At 49.7% G+C, this 19,808-nt stretch overlaps 1 protein-coding gene across 1 annotated transcript in view; it reads right to left on the reverse strand.

Moving 5' to 3' along the window:
* The window catches only part of NRN1 (neuritin 1), a 34,975-nt gene extending 18,044 nt beyond the window's left edge, over positions 1 to 16,931 (reverse strand). Inside the window, exon 1 of the mRNA XM_078688056.1 lies at positions 16,747 to 16,931. Coding sequence (XP_078544182.1) covers positions 16,747 to 16,801 — 55 coding nt within the window. The 5' untranslated portion in view covers positions 16,802 to 16,931. The remainder of the gene's footprint in view (positions 1 to 16,746) is intronic.
* Positions 16,932 to 19,808: the final 2,877 nt, after the last annotated feature.

Genomic DNA, 19,808 nt, shown 5'->3' on the forward strand with positions numbered 1-19,808 from the left:
CTTTACACCTCTATACATATTATTAGAACACACTCTACCTTACTTCCCAATATATATTATTAGAACTAATCATGCCTTACAATCCAGCACACATTACTAGAATACATTCTGCTAAAACCCCAGCTCATATCTTACATCCCCGTTAACATTACAATAAACCAGAGGGGAGGGTGGGGTGGTAATGCCAGACTCTGGCCAAGAAAAAACTATACTAATAAAAAGACAGAGCTGCAATAAGTCACTCTGTAGTGTGCCATCACTAACATATGTTGTCACTCATAGCTGTGCTGAGAGTAAGTGTCAGATGGGGAAGGGCCTCATTTCAGATAAAGAACAACACTGCGAATAGTTTTACACTTTGGAAAGACCAGATTGCCCATAAGATGCTGGCAACCATGTACTTGAGTACATTTTTAAAAAGGATAACATAACATAACTGCAGTGTGCATATATGGTTAAGGGTATTTAAATATTGTCAGTTTTCTAGAATAATTGTAAAAATTGATTTTCATACTGGGTGGCCCAGTGACTTTTTTAACTGGGGGGCGCGCCATTGAAAGGTTTAAAGGCTACTGCTTTAACCCCTCATGCCTTGCATCCCGGCACACATTACTAGAACACGTCCTGCTACATATCCTGGTACAAATTACTCGAACACACCCTGCATTACATTGCAACTCACAATACTAGAACAAATCCTATCTTACCTCCTAGTACACACTACTAGAACACATTCTACCCTACATCTCTATCCACATTGCAAGAACACATCTTGCCGTACATCCCTATACACACCCTGCCTTATATCCCCAGACATATTACTAGAGCGCTTCCTGCCTTACGTCACAGCACTCATTACTAGATCACATCCTGCAATAGGCCCCATCCCCCAGAGCATGCCTGATAGTCATGCTGATTCCACGCAAGTGCCTCATAGCAGTTCACTTCTACAACAGGGCGACCAGTAGCGGTTGTTGGTGGGAGTGCTGCCGGGCGGTGACATGGGGCGGGGGAGAGGCAGGGTGGGGGGTAGTAAACTACGGAATATGGCCAAATGTGATGCAGTGCGCGCAACAAAATTCATTTTATTTATTTATATGTTTACTTACCTGTATTTGGCCGTATTCCATAGTTTACTACCCCCCACTCTGCCCCTCCCACGCCCCAAGTCACCGCCCGGCAGCACTCCCACCACCGACCGCTACTGATGGCGACCCAGCCTGCACATTTAAACCCACCTATTACAATACAGCCTACATTAAAGTCTATGATCATTCAGTCAAATACAACATGCCTCCTGCACACACAATTCCCACAGTAAAGTCTGCCTTGTACCCCAAAGCAAGCATACTGCACCACACATGCCTTGTACCCACAGAAACCCCACACAGCAGGGTGTGCGTTGCTGTTGCAATTCTACTGATGGACAGCTTGGCTTACTTCCACAATTCACATCCACCACAATTCAGATTGCCATTGTACTTCATAGAGATCCCAAACAAACATGATGCTTGATACACATACCGATGCCCCATAGTACAACATGCCTCACCCCAATCCTCCTCTGCCACAGCACAGCTTACATTACAGTCTGGTATACATGTACAACAATGCAGCCTCTTTCAAACACACACGCCCCCAGAACAACTGCAGCATACACAAACAGACATGACACTATATATTCCGCCTAACCTCAATGCAGGTAGTATTGTGACACAGGTTGTCGAAGCACATTTACTTGTACAGCCTGCAGCATACCTCAAATCACCTCTACCACAACCCAGCTGGGCTTGTGAACGCGATCGGAGCACCCCTACTTTACACGCCATGCAGATTCAACATACAAACGTTATCAGTACTATTACATTATCATTCATTTAAAATGCATTACTTTTTTATTGCTTTTTTGTTTTCATCGTTATCAATAAATATTATTAGCGATGATAACAATATTAATAATAATAGAAGTAGCAATGGAGCAATAATAATTATAATAAACTGGTTAGACAATAACTACTTTATTAAAATCCAATATACTGCCTTCTTATGTGATCTGTGCCCATCGTATCTCTCTCCCATATTCGCATAATTAATCAAGCTTGATATTGTATATGTATTTCGCTTCGCACTCTTCGTTTTTCAGATAGTACATTCTAAACTGGGCTGTGTCGTGTCCCCCGGGGGAGTCACGGTGGGCTGCTCGGATCATGCTTTCTCTCCCCACGTGCACGCGGGATCAGTGAAGAAGCCCCGCGCGTGCGTGCTGCAGCCTTATTGTGGATTTTGGAAAAAGCCGTCATGAAAAAAACCGAGTTCCCACCAGCTCGCTAATTGGCACGTAGATTTTTTTTAAAAAAAAGACGTCGAAGTAGTCTTATTTTCGCACAGATGGCACGTCTGGTGGGCTCACGAGAGCTGGCCGGGGTACCGGTTGGAGGGGTTACAATTGTCTCCTTTGGCTGCCTCAAGATTCACCACCCAGTGCGTCGTGCTCCTGACAGGAGGAAACCAGGTTGTAACGGAAACACTCTGACGTCAGCCACAAACACGGACTCCTGGGGCAAGAAGCTGGGGAGGGGCTGGGGGCGTTTCATTCGGAGCCACCGACGCCGTGCCTGTCAGTGACGCCGTATCAGTGACAACCGTGCCCGTCAGAGAAGCCGCGGAGACTCGAACCCTAACCTAACCGGGAACCAGCCGAATCCAAAGTCTCCTATGCGGGAGACGACAAACCGCAGCAGCTGCCCAATCACAGGTGTCCTGTCATCCTATGCAGGGTCCGCCACGCTGCAGGAAACACCAAAACACAGAACCTAAGCAACTCATGGAACGAGGTTTCGCGTTACAGCCCAGATCAAAAAGCCGATAACAGACGATCCCTCCTGTGCAAGAGGTCGAATTACAGCACCGATCAAAACACAGATCCCAAGTCAAGAGGCAGCAAACAGCAGTAGAGGCCATGCACAATACCAGCCATCCCATGTGCAACAAACAGCAGTGATCAAAACACACATACCAGGCTATCCTGTGAAAGAGACAGCAAACAGCAGAGTTCATAGCACACAGATCAAAGCCAGCCAGTGCAATGCACAGCAAACAGCAGCAGAGTTCAAAACACACAGAGACCAAGCCATCGTGTGCAATAGACAGCAAACAGCAGCAGAGCTCAAGACACACAGACGAAATACAGCCGTTGCAATAGACAGCAAACAGCAGCATAATTCAGGACATACAGACGAAATACAGCTATTGCAATAGACAGCAAACAGCAGCAGAGTTCAAAACAAATAGACGAAATACAGCCTGTGCAATGGACAGCAAACAGAGGCATAGACCAAGCCATACTGTGAAATGGACAGCAGCAGGTTCAACATACAGATCCAAAGCCATCCCGCGCAAGAGGCAGCAAACAGCATCAGAGGCCAAGCACAAATACCAGCCATCCCATGCAACAAACAGCAGAGATCAAAACACTCATACCAGGCTATCCTGTGAAAGAGACAGCAAACAGCAGAGTTCATAGCACACAGATCAAAGCCAGCCAGTGCAATGGACAGCAAACAGAAGCAGAGTTCAAAACACAGAGACCAAGCCATTCTGTGCAATAGACAGCAAACAGCAGCAGAGTTCAAGGCACACAGACGAAATACAGCCGTTGCAATAGACAGCAAACAGCAGCAGAGTTCAAGACACACAGACGAAATACAGCCGTTGCAATAGACAGCAAACAGCAGCAGAGTTCAAGACACACAGACGAAATACAGCCGTTGCAATAGACAGCAAACAGCAGCAGAGTTAAAAAAAAAATAGACGAAATACAGCCTGTGCAATGGACAGCAAACAGCAGCAGAGTTCAAGACACACAGACGAAATACAGCCTGTGCAATAGACAGCAAACAGCAGCAGAGTTCAAAACAAATAGACAAAATACAGCCTGTGCAATAGACAGCAAACAGCAGCAGACTTCAAAACACAGAGACCAAGCACCATGTGCAATAGACAGCAAACAGGGGCATAGACCAAGCCATACTGTGCAATGGACAGCAGCAGAGTTCAGCATACATATCCTAAGCTATCCTGTGCAAGAGGTAGCAGAAGCGTAAACTCAGATCCCAAGGTATCCTGTACAAGAGGTGTCAGGCTACATCAGAGATAAAAACACAAAGCACATGTGCAGGCGATAGCACACAACAGCAGAGATGCCAGGCTATCCTATGCAAGAGGCAACAAACAGCAGAAGCCCACACACACATGCCAGACTATACAAGAGACACGTCAGACCACAGCAGAGATCAAAGCACATGTAACGTATTTAGCAGGCGCTAGCTACAACATGGAGACAAACACCGCCTTCGAAGAAGGCAGCAACCTACAGCAGACGGTAAAAAAACACAGACAATAGAATGCCCATTCGTGGCATCAAACTACAACATATTCTGAAACACAGGTGCCTGGCTACAGCCGGAAAGAGCAGCAAAATCAACGATGAATGCCTCAAAATAGCCAAAAGTCTACCCCACGTAGAAGGAAGTAAATTAAAATAAACGCCAAAAAAACAATCAACTGCATCATCCATACAAGAGTTCCCAAACTGCAGCGTGTACCCCATCGCAGACAACGGACAACCCCTTACAGAAGTCAACTTAATACACTAGGATGCAAAACGCGGGCACCTCTAAATGAAAATAAGCAGAGCGGTGTCAGTTTCAATGCTAATTGTAACAGAAACACGGGTCCAAAATCCAAAATAAAACCAGCATCTGTGTGCACGCACTAATTCCTCATCATAAAACAAGTCGCCTGTTCACACTTCCCTTTGACTGATTTTTCTTCCATGAGCCATTTACTAAAATATTTAATAATTCAACAATATAGGGGAAAAACACTTTTCTGGCGGAAATCGTGCAGCTATTTTATTTTAAATGTAAAGCAGTTGATTTTGCAAATAAATGAACGGCAAGTGGTCCTCCTAACTGTTGTTCAAATGGTAAAAAACAAAACAAAAAAAACGGCCTTCTACAGCAGCTCGGGTTAGTGTCCGATGCCGAGCCACGGGGGCCTTTTACAGCGGCCGGTGCCGGGCACCAATGACGCCGCAGCCGGCCCTTTAAACACATAAGATGAATTGTGCCCAATTGGGGGACACCAAGACGCCGACACGAGGCCATTCATAGTTAGACTATTTTGATGATTTTATTCCACTATTTCTGTAACTGTTCTATTATTTTACGGTGGTGCGCTCGCTAATAGCCTGGTCACGTTTTTAACCAAAAATAAGGCATGGAGTTTCCCAACACATTCGTCAGGACTCTACATACAGAACAATGTGTTGATCCTTTTGCGGAAAATGCGATTTCACGTTGGAATCCCACACAAATCCTTGCAGTGGCTGGTTTGTACAAACAACAGGTCCGGGGTCCGTGCTCGGGTCTGGCCGGAAATGTGTTGTTTTGCCCACGAGTGACACGCTGCTTCCACTGTGCTGTTCGAGCACCGAATCCGCACTACAACGAACAGAATCCATCTTCTGCTTCTGTATCAAAGGCGACAAAAATCCGCCTTGTATTGGTTTTATGTTTCTGGTTTGTTGCTTTGGTCAGTGATTGGAATGTATTTGCGGCGTGATAAACGCCCTTGAACTGTAAACGCTACCGCGTGTTACGATGAATAAACGCAGACAACCGGGGCGGGATTTAGAAAAAATGCACACCGTGGGAGAGTGTGTAGTTTTAATTTTTAATATTGAATATTATTGAAACGGCCCATTTCTGAAATGTAGTGCGCGTTCTTGGAAGTAATTCTTTGTCAGGCGCGCGCGCCTTTAATGACCTGGTTAGACAACTGAACAGAAAACGGGCATGGGCGTTTCAGAGAGGAAGTAACCGGACAGGTTGTAGCTATTCTGCGATGCCGGGAACTGCAACGAAGCGCCCTGCAGCCGAGGTGCGCGTCTGTGCTGGGAATAGGCGTTTCAAGGTGTGTTTCCGCAGAGCAAGCGCTGTGCTCGGATGGAAAGCAGGGTCGTCGGGCCCTCCACGCCCCGCCCCCTTCATGCCGAGCCCCGCCCCCTGCCAGGCTTCTGAGGGGTTAGTGGGGCCCTGGTGGTGTCTTCATCGGCTCTGGGGGAGTCTCTGTACAGGCAGTGACTGACAGCTCGTGATGGGCGGGAGTGAGGCGTGTTCAGGGCACGTGCTGCTCCCTGGTGCGTGTGGGTGTGTGTGGGAGGGGAGTAGTGCACGACTGCACAAGCCCCCGATTTCCCCTCCCCAGTCCGTGCTGGGATACTACCAGGAACTATCGTAGCGCCTCTTTCTGCAGAGCTCCCGCTATATGGCGTAACGCAAAATGATGCCCCCCCCCCATCTGCAGAATGTGATGGGGGGGGGGGGTGAGAAAGTCACGTCCCGCAGATATTCATGGCCGTGGGTGAATAGGGCCCAAGGAGTTTAGCTCCCCTGAAGAAGGGGGGGGGGGGTTGGAGGGCTTGTGACGCTGCCGGGGCCACCTCACTATCCTGCACCCAACTCTCCACCCTTCACTAGGGATGGGCAGAGAGCCGGGGCGAGGAGGCAGCGTGGGAAGGAGAACAGGTGGGGGGCAGGATAAACTGGCGCTTTGCTTCCTGGTGAGCGGGAATACATCCATTCCAGACTGCAAGCATCCATCCCTTCATCCATCCATGCATCCATCCACCCATTCATAACCAACCAAAAAACATTCCTGCATCCATCTGTAGGATGTCGCTTTAACCACGTGAGACCCTTAAGAGTTGGGCAGGTGAGATCAACTTGTCTCCACAGGGGAACATAAAGGGCTGAATGTCGTCCCAGGCCCCCACCGCCAAACCACAGGGCACAGCACACGCCGGAGAGGGCCATTCAGAGTGTACATTCGTGTGATGCATTTCAGGGCTCCTTCTGCCGACTACAGGGGGATCTGTTTGAACTCGTCTGTAAAGCTGGGCTCACCTGAGGTCCTCGAATATTGGGCACGCTGCTGGTGCCGAAACACATGGTCTCTCGAGGAAGGAAACGCAAAGCCATCTAAAATCACATGACTTTCCTTTGTAGGCAAGGGCAGGTGACGTCATGTGTGCAGAAGACAACGAGAAGCCAGAAAATTAAAATATTCCCCACATAAATCACTTCTCAGTGTCAGACTGGCCTATACTATAGGCGGGGCCACTGGAATTATGTGGCAGTCGAGGGCCAAATTGTGTGTCAGGGTTTAGTAAATTAAGCAGCAAGAAAAAGCAACTTCTGCGGCATGATGCAGCACACTTTGTGATAGTATAACAATTATTTTTTCACTTTTACACTTGGTAACACTGTATGGGCGTTGGTTGTACCTCATTAGCACCAGTTTAAAACCCAAATATAGCAATAAGCAATAGACATTTTACCAGCCAACCTTTTGTAAAGGGCCTTCCACTGCATGGCAACACATGTCGCTGGGGTTTTAGTACATTTTGACCTGATTGACCTCCAAACAATTTTTTTGCTTTTGTAATATCAGCAGATTAATGATTATATGGTAAATGCAGCAAATCTACAATTATGAAAAAAACACACCAACCGCATAATCACATAATTCCAGTGGCTCTGTCTACCGGACAATCGGATAGTGCCTGATGAGCTGGTCCGACAGGTCAGTGTGTGGGCCGTGTTTTTTGCTGTTTGTGGGACTGTTTTAGGGTCTGCTGAGGCCAGTTTTTACTGCTGATTTAGCCAATAGTAGAACAAACATTGTCTAAAGCAAGCTCATATCTGTGCAGCCTTCCATAACTTATCAAACACCTCTACAACCTGTCTTTACAAGTTGAAACTGCCCCAAATTGCAAACATGGGGCACTTTTTTTGCTTTCTAATTCACTAATGGGGGCAACTTTTATTTTGGTGTCCGGGGCCTACTTCGACATCCCAGTTCGACCCTGTTACCTCTCATCACATGGAACAAGCACCATCTTTAGAACAATGTCATTCAGGGTAAATGAGCACACATTTACTCTTCCATCTGTTCACTCTGTCATCAATTCATTCATCCTTCTGAACATTCCCCTAACTTTCCATCCATACTTGAATAAGTTCATGTGTCCTTCCCTTCCTCCTTTCATCCATCCTTATCCAACTGTTCAGTCTTCTACCCTTCTTTCATTCACCCTTTCACCTGCAGCCCCTCTAACTCTTCCATACATCCTATCACTCTTTCATCAATCAATCCTTTCATTATTTCACCCGTCCATACTACCTTTCCCCCTTCTTTCCTTTCACTTTCCTTCCACTCTCCCTTATTCCCTGGGGTTTTCCCTCATTATTTCTATTTCTCTTTCACTGAGCATGAAGCCCAGGCCATCAACCCTCTTTCATTCCTTCATCAACATTATATTTATTAGCATGATCTCCGAAGACATGCAGACAGAAGAGGCTTATACACAGGGCCATATTAACAGCATTACAGGCCCCTGGGCAAAGCAGTGCACTGGGCCATGCCTACACAACCACTCACAGGAATAAAAATGTTTATCAGAATTTGTGTTAAACTCTGGTCTGCATGGGGCCCCTATGCTTGTGGGGCCCCTGGGCAACTGCCCGGCTTACCCATGCGTTAAAGGTGGCACTGCCTATAAACAACTAATAAGGTTTAAGTGTGACACAGTACACCAGCTCAACAGGCCCAGCAGCAGTCCTTGCTTAAGCTGCTAGAGTAGAGGCCTCCCTATGCCACTGGTGGCAGCAGACGGTGCTGTGTGAGCATGGCAGAGAAGCATGGGTGTGAGGGGAAAAAGTGCAGGGTGTGAGGGAGAAAATGGTACAGGGTATACATGAGGAAACAGAGGGTACAGGGAGTGTGTATGGGGTAGATGGGTAGGATCAGATGGTGTGCGGTGAGTCAACACACACCATGAGGTGGGAGTCCTGGTGCTAAAAGAGAAGGGCTAGCCTGGAAGCAGATGGTGCATGGGGAGTGTGTGGAAGCAGATGGTGCATGGTGAGTGTGAGGAAGCAGATGGTGCATGGTGAGTGTGTGGAAGCAGATGGAGCAGGGTGAGTGTGTGGAAGCAGATGGTGCAGGGTGAGTGTGCAGAAGCAGATGGTGCATGGTGAGTGTGGATGAGCAGATGGTGCATGGTGAGTGTGTGAAGCAGATGGAACAGGGTGAGTGTGCAGGAGCAGATGGTGCATGGTGAGTGTGCGGAAGCAGATGGTGCATGGTGAGTTTGTGGAAGCAGATTGTCATGGTGAGTTTGGTGAAGCAGATGGTGCAGGGTGAGTGTGCAGAAGCAGATGGTGTATGGTGAGTGTGCAGAAGCTGATGGTGCAGGGTGAGTGTGCAGAAGCAGATGGTGCAGGGTGAGTGTGTGGAAGCAGATGGAACAGGGTGAGTGTGTGGAAGCAGATGGTGCATGGTGAGTGTGCGTAAGCAGATGGTGCATGGTGAGTTTGCCTAAGCAGATGGTGCACGGTGAGTGTGCGGAAGCAGATGGTGTATGGTGAGTGTTTGAAGCAGATGGAACAGGGTGAGTGTGCGGAAGCAGATGGTGCATGGTGAGTTTGTGTAAGCAGATGTTGCATGGTGAGTGTGTGAAGCAGATGGAGCAGGGTGAGTGCGGAAGCAGATGGTGCATGGTGAGTGCATGAGCAGACAAGCAGGGTGAGTGTCAGGGGGCACATGGTGCAGGCGATTGTAAGGAACAGACGGTAGTGGTTGCAGAAGCAGACTGTGCAGGGTAAGAGCCAGGAACAGACATTGCAGGATGATGTAAATGACAACACCAACAAAACTAACAAGCATTAGAAATGCAATAGGTCGCTCCTTTTTTTGAGTTAGAGCTATTGGTATATGCAGGTGCCGAACAGAGCATTGCTCCATGAAAAGGCCTGAAAACCTAAAACGATGTTGATAGCCTACAAAATAAAAAGGCAAGTCAGGATGCCCAGGAGGAACCGTGGACCTATTGGGATGGCCAAGGCAAGCAAACAATGAGTGAAATCACCTTTGTGTGACCCAAGCACACAAAGGCCGGAGAATCAGACCCAATGCACCAATAAAAACCTGTATTTCTAAATGACACAACGACGAACAAACGGCAATTCATGGGCATGCCAAAAGCCGATAGAGGAGATAACAACAGGTCTTGCAGACAGCGCATGCGCACTGCCTAGGCTCGACCTAAAAATGATCACACTCCGCAAGTGTGACAGTTCAGAATATTCAAGGCCCCCAATGCTATACCAATAGCTTGAACGGAGGTATTGGTAATTTCTAATGTATATTGTAATAATAACAACAGTTGTGCTCATCTGTAAATGTGGCAGGCAGGTATTGACAGTTCTGTATCGGTGCAGAGCACCAGAAACTACCGGCTCATATTAAGCACTAAGGGTGAGTGTAAGGAGCTGATGTGCATCATGAGTGTCAGAAGCAAACAGTGCAGGGTGAGTGTGTGAGAGAAGAAGGTGCAATGTGAGTACGTAGGTGCACACACTGGTGGGTGAGTGCATAGAAACAAACAGTGCAGGGTGGGTGCATCGGAGGAAATCGTGCAGGGCCAGTGCATGAGGGCAGACTGTGCAGGTTGAGTTTGTGGGAGTATACATTGCAGGGTGAGCAGCAGCGGCTCTTCCGCTTTGGTGGAGGAGCATCGCCCACTGGCTCAGAGCCAGCAGCTGAATAAAAAAAAACAATATTTTATTACTGTTTTATTTTTCAGCTGCTGGTTGAGACAGAGTGTGCATGGAGGGGCTGTGCCATAGGAGGGGGTAGGAGGAGTGGTGGATGCACTTTTAAGTGCACATGTCTGCTTGGCCTGCTGTCTTAGGCCAGCTAAAGTAACATGCGCACTTAGGTTTCTCCCACCCGGTGTATTGGACAGCTGGGGTGGATAAACTGAGCGAGTGTTAATCCAGCCCGCTCAGGCCAATCCCTACGCTGCTCTCATTTTTTAGACCATCGCGGGGATTGGATGAGAAGTCCATGATGCTGTCCCAGGGACTGCTGGGACCAGGTACTGGAAGCAGAGGAGCGAGAGATAGCCAGCAGCACCAAGTAAGTCTTGTTTTTATTAAAACCCCAGCTGTGTGCTCCACCCGCTGTACACTCCCCCCACAACCCTCCACCACTCTTTACTTGTGTCAGCGGCCACTTAGGGTGAGTGAGGGGTCGCATTCGGTCCGGGGTGCATAAGTAGACAGTGCATGGTGCGTGCAGGGGAGCAGAGGATGCAGGGTAAGTGTGCGGCAGCAGAGGGTGCAGGGTGAATAGGTTCTGACGATGAAGGGTGAGTGCCAGGAGCAGACGATGCAGGGTGAGTGAGCAGGAGCAGACGGTGCAGAGTGAATAGGATCTGACGATGCAGGGTGAGTGCCAGGAGCAGACGATGCAGCGTGAGTGAGCGGGAGCAGATGGTGCAGGGTGCGTGAGCAGGAGGAGATGGTGCAGGGTGAGCGGGCGCATATAGTGCAGGGTGAGTGCACAAGAACAGAAAGCGCCAGGTCAATGTGCAGGAGCAGATGGTGCAGGGTGAGTGCACAGGAACAGAAAGCACCAGGTTGATGTGCAGGGTGAGTGTGTGACAGCATATGGTGCACAGTGATTGCAGGGGAGCATACACTGCAGGATGAGTGGGCGCATATAGTGAAAGGTGAGTGCACTAGAACAGACTGCGCCAGGCCAGTGCGCAGGAGCAGATGGTGCAGGGTGAGTGCATGGGACCCGATGCTGCGGGGTGAGGGTAAGGAGCAGACAGTGTCAGCAGCAGACCTTCGAGTATCAGGAGCAGACGGTGCAGGGTGTCAGTAGACGGTGCAGGGCGTCAGGAGACGGTGCAGGGTGAGTGTCAGAAGTAGGTGGTGCAGGGTGTCAGGAGACGGTGCAGGGCGTCAGGAGATGGAGCAGGGTAAGTGAGGTGTAGGCGGTGCAGGGTGTCAGGAGTAGGGGGTGCAGTGTGTCAGGAGCAGACGGTGCATGGTGTCAGCAGCAGACCTTCGGGGTATCAGGAGCAGATGGTGCAGGTTGTCAGGAGACGGTGCAGGGTGAGTGTCAGGTGTAGGTGGTGCAGGGTGTCAGGAGCAGTTAGTGCAGGGTGTCCGGAGACGGTGCAGGGTGTGTGTCAGGAGTTGGTAGTGCAGGGTGTCAGGAGCAGACCTTGCATGGTGTCAGTAGTAGGTGGTGCAGGGTGTCAGCAGTAGGTGGTGCATGGTGTCAGGTGCAGAGGTGCAGGGTGTCAGGAGCAGTCCGTGCACGGTGAGTGAGCGCAGCCGGGGGTGAGCGAGCGCAGCCCCGCTGCTGACAGAGCCGGGTCGGCCTGGTTTGTTCCTGTCTCCCGGTTGGCTGAGCTCAGACTCGGTCAATTGATTCGGATGTAACAAAAAAGGAAAACATTCCCGTCCCCGCCGGGCCGCGGGCGTCACTGGAGCAGAACCGAGCCCGGCCGTTTATCTCATCGACGGCGCTGGGGTGACGGGAATTAGGCGGAATTAACGACGACGGAGCTGTCAGCGGGGCTTGTCTCCGCCACGGTCCAGCGCTGCGGGATGGGGCCTCGGGGAGCTGCGCGATCCGGCCCTCGGAGGAGTGGGGATGGTGGTGCGGCTGAGCATCAACACAGGGGAAGAAACTGGCCAGACTGCATCATAATCTACCCCAAATAGAAGATACGGGTGGTAGTCACACATCAATTCACCCACGAGGCCACCTATCCGGCCGCGTTCAACTACCCACCCACTCATTCAGAGGATTTCCAAGCACAACCCAGAGTACCCCAAAACTGAACTCCGGGCTCAGTGGACTAAAGATCTGTGCTTGACTCAATGGGTTCGAATAGGGGCAGGCCCACCCCGCCTTTCATCTTCTTGGCGTCGAAAGCGTGAGTCTTCCGGAGCTAACAATAAACATCAGTTAACAAGTGCCAGGAAACCCTAGGGTTGAAATGCGTTTGTATAAATATACACGTCGTCTTATGTTATAGTGTAACCCAGGTGTAGGCGCTGCGTGGGGGCGCCTGTGCCCCCTCCCCACCCTGTAGTGTGCGTGGTGGGCACAAGATCACACAAGGAGGTCCCTTTAAACCATCCGTTCAGCTCGAAGAGAAGCCCCCGAATGTGGATTCATTACATAATGCAGAAAGGAATAGAAAAGGGAATGCGGTGGGGGTGAGGGGGGTGGGCGGAGACAGCGATGAGCGAAGCGTCGGGAGGGGCTGTGGGAGGGACGCACTTGGCGCGTAGTGGAGGGAAGGGGGAAGGCTTGGGAGCGAGGGACCTAGAGCGGAGGAAGGAAGATTTCAGAGAGGCTTGTGCGGCGAGGGGTAGGGGCAAATAGAGGTGGACTGTAGAGAAAGGAAGGAAGCCAAACAGGGGTAGAAGACTGGAGGCATGAGAAAGAGAGAGGGAGCGAGGGGGAGAAGCAAGAGGTCTCGGTGGGGAGAGACAGATGGAGAAAGCGAGAGTGCGAGGTAGAAAGGGAAGGCGAAGTATAAGACAGATAGATATATAGAAGGACAATTAGATAGACAGATAGATAGACAGATAGATAGATAGATAGATAGATAGATAGATAGATAGATAGATAGATAGATAGATAGATAGATAGACAGATAGATGAGTAGATGGCTAGACAGATAAATAGATAGGCAGATAGATAGATGGACAACAGAATGAAGCGTATTCCAGTTATTCTGAGGTAATCTGCGCACCCCTTGTGTAATATGCTTGCCCCTTCCATAACCCTTAGGGGCCACGCTCTGTGCGTGCATTTGGGTGCACGAAAAGCAGCACAAAAGCGCAGAACCTCTCTTCAGACACTCGGTGTACACAACTAAGAGGCCGTGTTAGAACCGAAACTAAGCCACGGATAGAAACAGCGAGCAGGGGCAAAATGTGACATCAACAGGGAGCCCTCTGTAGACAGGTGCAGGCTGTCACTGTGTATCTATCCTCCTGCGCTCTCCTAACCTCGCGGCTGTCCTTGAATGAGTCTATACCTTCTGCTTATCCCAAACTGCCACTCAAACCAACGCGAAAACATGTATAAAGAAAGTCCACAACCGAACATTCCCACCAGCAACGCTGCCAGGAACAGATGCAGCAGGTCGGGAAATGACCAGAGGGCCGAATTCATGTCGAGCTTCGAAGCAAAAATTAATTTACAAAAACAACGGAATTGTCCGTTTTGTGCGCCTTGGTACCACTGGCGAAGGCGCTAGTTACCCACGTCCTCGGCACTGGCCCTGGGTGCCCCGTCTGCTGGTTCCGAATGAAGAACAGTGCCTGAAAAGATGGGGGGACTCCCTGCCCGGCCGCGACCGCTCCATCACAGACACAGCTCTGCAGACGGCCGGCTGATCACCCTCACTGCATACTTCCGCAGGTAGCCCCACCGCAGAACCATCCGTGCTTCGGGATACTTTGTACCACCAGAAATCCATCTCCGTCCTTTAATATTTGTGAGTGATTTCAAAATGAAATTCTGAAGTATGATATATATGTTTGTGTATATATATTTCAGATATATTTATATAGCAGTAAAAACTTCCAGCCTCCGATTGTGCCGTCTTCCTTGGTTTCCCCTCTCTGATTGATTGTTGGACTGTAAGGGCAATATCCGGAAAAAATATATATATTGCGTTTAGTCACAACGAAAACCGGTATGAATACGAAATACTACTAAGAAGAAAAAGAAGAATATATTTTGTGAGAGAAATCTGGGAGACTGTATAGCTCATTTTCCACAAATTAAGTGAATTTCATCTATGAAAGGAGATGTAAAGCCCACCACCCATCCTCATAAATAGAGTTTACATTAAAAGAGGCAGAAGAAAAAAAAATAAAGTAAAACATAAACCTAGAAGCAAAGAGAGCAAGATGACGTAAATATATATTTTTAGAAACGTTTTCTGTGTAGATAGGGCGCTCTATGTTCTGCAGGAGAGAGACCACCGTCCTCTGATACACTTGTTCACCTGTTATTTTTCTTTATTACAAACCGTCTCTTCATATTCGGTGTATGAGTGACCTTGACACCGGTCATACTCCAAGAATGCACGCCCCCTCCCCTGGGTTTCTTCCTAATCGGATTCAGGGCGCTGGAGGGTGTGAATTTGTCATTAAAAAACGATTTTTCACGAGATTAGGCAGAGAGGTGCCAGGAGGCAGTGACGGGCTGCAGGAGCCGGAGGCGGTGCCGCAGTCATCGGGCCTGTGGGTACTCGAGCCCACCTCCCCTCAGGGGTACCACGGCTCTCGGGCCCCTTCCCCACGAGCTAAAAGCAGAACATTAAAAAATACTGGGCAAATGAGTGGAGATCTGAAGGCACGGGCTCTGTCATTGAACAGTGAACGGTAAAAACCGGGGGCTCTCTTCAGACAGCAGTGGATGCTGTGAAACGTGCATCTTAACTAAACACGAGAGGGGTCTCCCTGGTGGACGGACCCTGCGGGGGGAACGGGTGGGAGGAGGGGGCGGGCTGGTGGCACCCCCTTTACACACAACCATAGCTCAGAAATGAGGTCACAGCCAGCGGCTCCTCTGCAGTCCTTCCTTGGCGCCCCCTGGCACAAACTAATACGGGGGTAGAGATGTTTTTCCACAGAGGCACGACACAGGGAGCTGAGAAATACCCGCAAAATATATCCCTTGTAGATTCAGTCGAAGAAACGGACGAGACGGGCGCGGAATCCTCGGAATGGCGCGATTCACAAAAACAAGATCCTAAAAAACCAAGCATCTGATATCGGCCTTTGCAAAATAAAAAAACATGAACAAAATAATTGATGTAAAAAAAGATGGTGCAATCTTCTCAACGGTTGCGATTCTCAAAAATGACGCTCCTGGTATCCTTCTCAATCAACTATAATGATCCTTATATATTTTTTTTCCAAGGGGAGAATCGTCCTTTCATTTTGTTGCTTTCTCGAAGTGTTATTTTTTAAAGGTTACACTGCCTTTCTAAACAGTTTCACTGTTGACTCCTGCTTTTAAACCAAAATGATAAAATGACAAAATATATATATATATATATATGCATGTATTTATATTTCAAGCTCTTTAAACACCGTTAAATTCATACAGTGGTACCTGCGTCCCTACCCTAAAACTCCCAATACATTATTCGTTAACCAGACCTTCCATTCACATTGCAACGCACCACTATTGCTCTGTATTACAACATTTCGGTTGGAAATGTCAAGGCTGTTAATTTAATAAATAATCAAACGGTTGCATAAGCTCAGGGGTTTGATAATCCTGCTCTGACGCTCGGTAAGGGAAATAAACTGTTTCTCGGCTGGAATTTCGCGCGCCTCTCTCTTCCGTGCCACAAGCCTCGGTACTACGTGCCTCGAGCCTCCTGTAGCGCCCTCCGCTCCGAGCGCTTCCTTCCCTGCATCCCAATCGCACCGCCAGGCACGCAGATTGCATATTCATCACTTATGCATTAAATATGACCCAGACTGGACAAATATGAATGGGACCGGGCTTGGGAGGAGAAAAAAAAAATCACACGGCAATACTGTACTACTATTATCACGCCTCCCCCACGCGCAAAACTACACACTCGAACAACTATTCAAACAAATAATATTTCATACTAATATTATTTTAATATTCCATGCTGCGAATCAGCGCGACCTCTGAAAGAGGCTCTCTTTATTTCCTTCTTTGCAAGCCACCATGGGGCAGTGTTTCTCGAACCTTCGGCCCCTCGTCAGCGCGCGCACCTGAAGCCCCTTGGCCGCGCGGGACACTCACCTAGCTGCACCGCGAGGATGAGTGAGACGTATCTGCCGCTGCACTTCAGTCCCATCCTACAGTGCGTGCCACCATTGGAGAGTGCCGGGCTTTAAAGAGTTGGCTGAGAGGGCGCGGGGGGACGGGGGAGAGCCGGCATCGCCGAGCGGTGGCGGCGGCCGCGGGGTTGGTGCAGCCGGGGAGCCCGAGCGCGAAAGGAAGGAAGAGGAGAGCCGGGGAGAGGGGTAGAGGACAGAGAGCGCCCGGGCGGTGCGGCGCCGGGCCCTGGGCGGGGCCCGGGGAGAGCCCGCCCACCGGCAGCGCTGGCTGACCTGAGGGGTGGGCGGGGGGGGGAGGAGAGGGGGTGTGTTTGTGTGTGTAAGGGGGGTGGCGAGTGGAGGAAGGTGCTGCTGAGGTGGGGAGAGGGGATCTTACTATCACATATGGGACAGAGAGGGAGGAATGGGGGGGAGGGTGGCTGGGAGGCAGGAGGAGAGAGTAAACTCCCCTTTGCAGGGAGGTTCCTATTGTTAATTAGGAGAAGGGAAACTCTACTATCAGGGGTGGAGTCTACCATGGAGAGCGGCAGGAGGACCCCTTAAAATGAGGGGGGACCCCGATATCGGGAGAGCACCTGCTGAAGGAGGGAAGGGCACCAGTGCCGGAGGAAGGGAGCCCCCTTGTGCTCACGGGTTCCAGGGGAGCCCCCAATACAGAGGAGGAGAAGGGAGCCCCCACCCCAGAGGATGCAAGGGGAGGACCCACTGGTGGGGAGGAAAGGAGGACCTCATTGGAGGAGTGGGGGGGGGCATGGGAGGTCCCCACTGAAGGGGGAGGAGAGGGGAGGGCCCCACTGCTGCAAGAGACATCCGCTGATGTGCGGCCTGTAATGGAGTGTGGCCATTTAGAGCCATCACAAGACACGATCATTCAGATATGGTTGGAGCGGGGCCTCCCCCTCACAGGAGCACCCCCAGGGGGCGGGGAGCTCAGTGCTCCCCGCATCACACCCCGAGAAAGCCCTTCTCTACCTCAAACTGCGGCAGAGGCGACAGGAGGGAACCTGGCATCCGAAACTTCTCTCATTCCCCTTCCCCACACTGCACCGTCCACTCTCGATGGCACCCATAACCAGCCCCTAATGGGCCCAGAATAAGGCAGTTCTGTTAACCCTTCAATATTTCTTACCGATTCCACCATTTTAAACTCCTTGCCATCCCTTTTTCATTTTTGTAGAGAGAGAGAATATGGAAATTTAAAAAAAAGTTGTACAAATCGAATTTTGCCTTTCACTTGTGCCAGTACTTCAACGGTGCTATCTTCGGATATTTATGATATACGTTTTGAGTAATAAGCGATTGTGTCTGAGGACTTTTTTGTACTCAAGTGTGCGATTCATGTCTCCAGTTACCTACTTTGAAGCATACGTTCGGCATTGTTTCTGTCCCTGCTGCCTTTCTCTAGCTCTTTAGTCGTACAGACTGGCCCTCTCTCATAGTCGCACCACACAGAGACTCACACACAAAACACGCACACTGCCTCCCTCTCACACACACTCCACGCACACATTCACTCTACCTCGCCCTATCTCACGCATACAAAACACACTCACACACACACACCTTCTGTCTCGCATTCACTCTACCTCGCCCTCTCTCGCAGGCACACAAAGCACACTCTAGCATATACGCTCTGTCTCTCATAGTCGCAACACACACACACAGAAACACACGCACTCCCTCTCTCTCACAAACACATTCCTTCACACACACATTCACTCCACCCCCCTCTCAGACACACAATAACACACTCACGCACGCACGCTCCATCTATCAGTCGCACCTCATAGAGACACACACACACAAACATCCACAATACCTCTTTCTCATAAACACACACAACCTCCTTCACACACTGAGTAACCCTTTTAATGTGGCTGACCAAACTCTGTTGTCCTTAACAGAGTCGCTAATACATAGGAGTTACCTAACCATAACTGAGCTTGCCCCTGGGCATCCATCACAAAACATTTTCCCTGAATGAGATCATGACTGGTTCTGAGACCCTTCCTCTTAGAACCCCTTGTCCAATATCCAATGAACATGGGTCCCTCCTTTGGGACGACCCCATCCGACCACCTCCCATACCGGGAGAGGCCTGTGCAGGGGGCCCATCTGCCCACTGGGATACCAAACTTGGGCACTCCCTAAACCCACCTCCTTGAGTTGGGCGAACCTCTGCACTCTCGCACCTCACACATGTGTTCCCTCTCTCATACTCGCACCTCAAAGAGACACAGACACCCACACTGCCTCTCCCTCACACACACACACAAATTTCACACTCACACATACTCTGCATCGTTATCTCACATGCACACAAAAAACACAATCGAACTCTCACACATGCCCCTTCTCTCATAGTAGACCCTAGAGACACACAAAACACCGACACTGCCTCTCTCTCATGCACACACTCCTTCACACACACATTTACTCTGCCTCGTCTTCCCTCTCTCTCACACACACACGTATTGTAAAACGGCTATAACACATACCTATTTGATATTTCAGCAACGCTTTTGACCTCACAATTTAGAGAAATAAAACCAACACACTTGCAGTCCCTGCCTTGCTTTTAAAAACGTGCAGTACCTTTAAATGCTCTGTTGCGTGCACATTAGTATGTGTGTTGACCACCACATGCAGGTAAATCGTGCAAAAGTGTCGATGTAACCTCCACACTTCTGCAGTATGACAGGGCAGCCACGTGGGCCATACAACTGCTCAAAGAACTGAGGGCGGTGTCACCGCCCACCCGCCCTCCTGTACAGGTGCCCAGCTCCCGTGGGCCTTTGCGGTAGCATTGTTTCCGACCCCCGTTTGGAAAGTCCCACCTCGAGCGTGTGGGTATCTAGCACGAACCGCAGGCACAGAGAGATTACATTATTTGCTCAGAATCAAACATTTTGAGCCAAGCACCCAGCTGGTCTTGAAGCCCGGGTAGCTACTAGCCAGGTTCCACAGTCGGACGCTCCAGCCACTAGGCCACATCCCCGCACTTATCCCCGCCTTCCTAGACCA

Source organism: Lissotriton helveticus, chromosome 4_1 (genome assembly GCF_964261635.1).
Source record: "Lissotriton helveticus chromosome 4_1, aLisHel1.1, whole genome shotgun sequence".
NCBI lineage: Eukaryota > Metazoa > Chordata > Amphibia > Caudata > Salamandridae > Lissotriton > Lissotriton helveticus.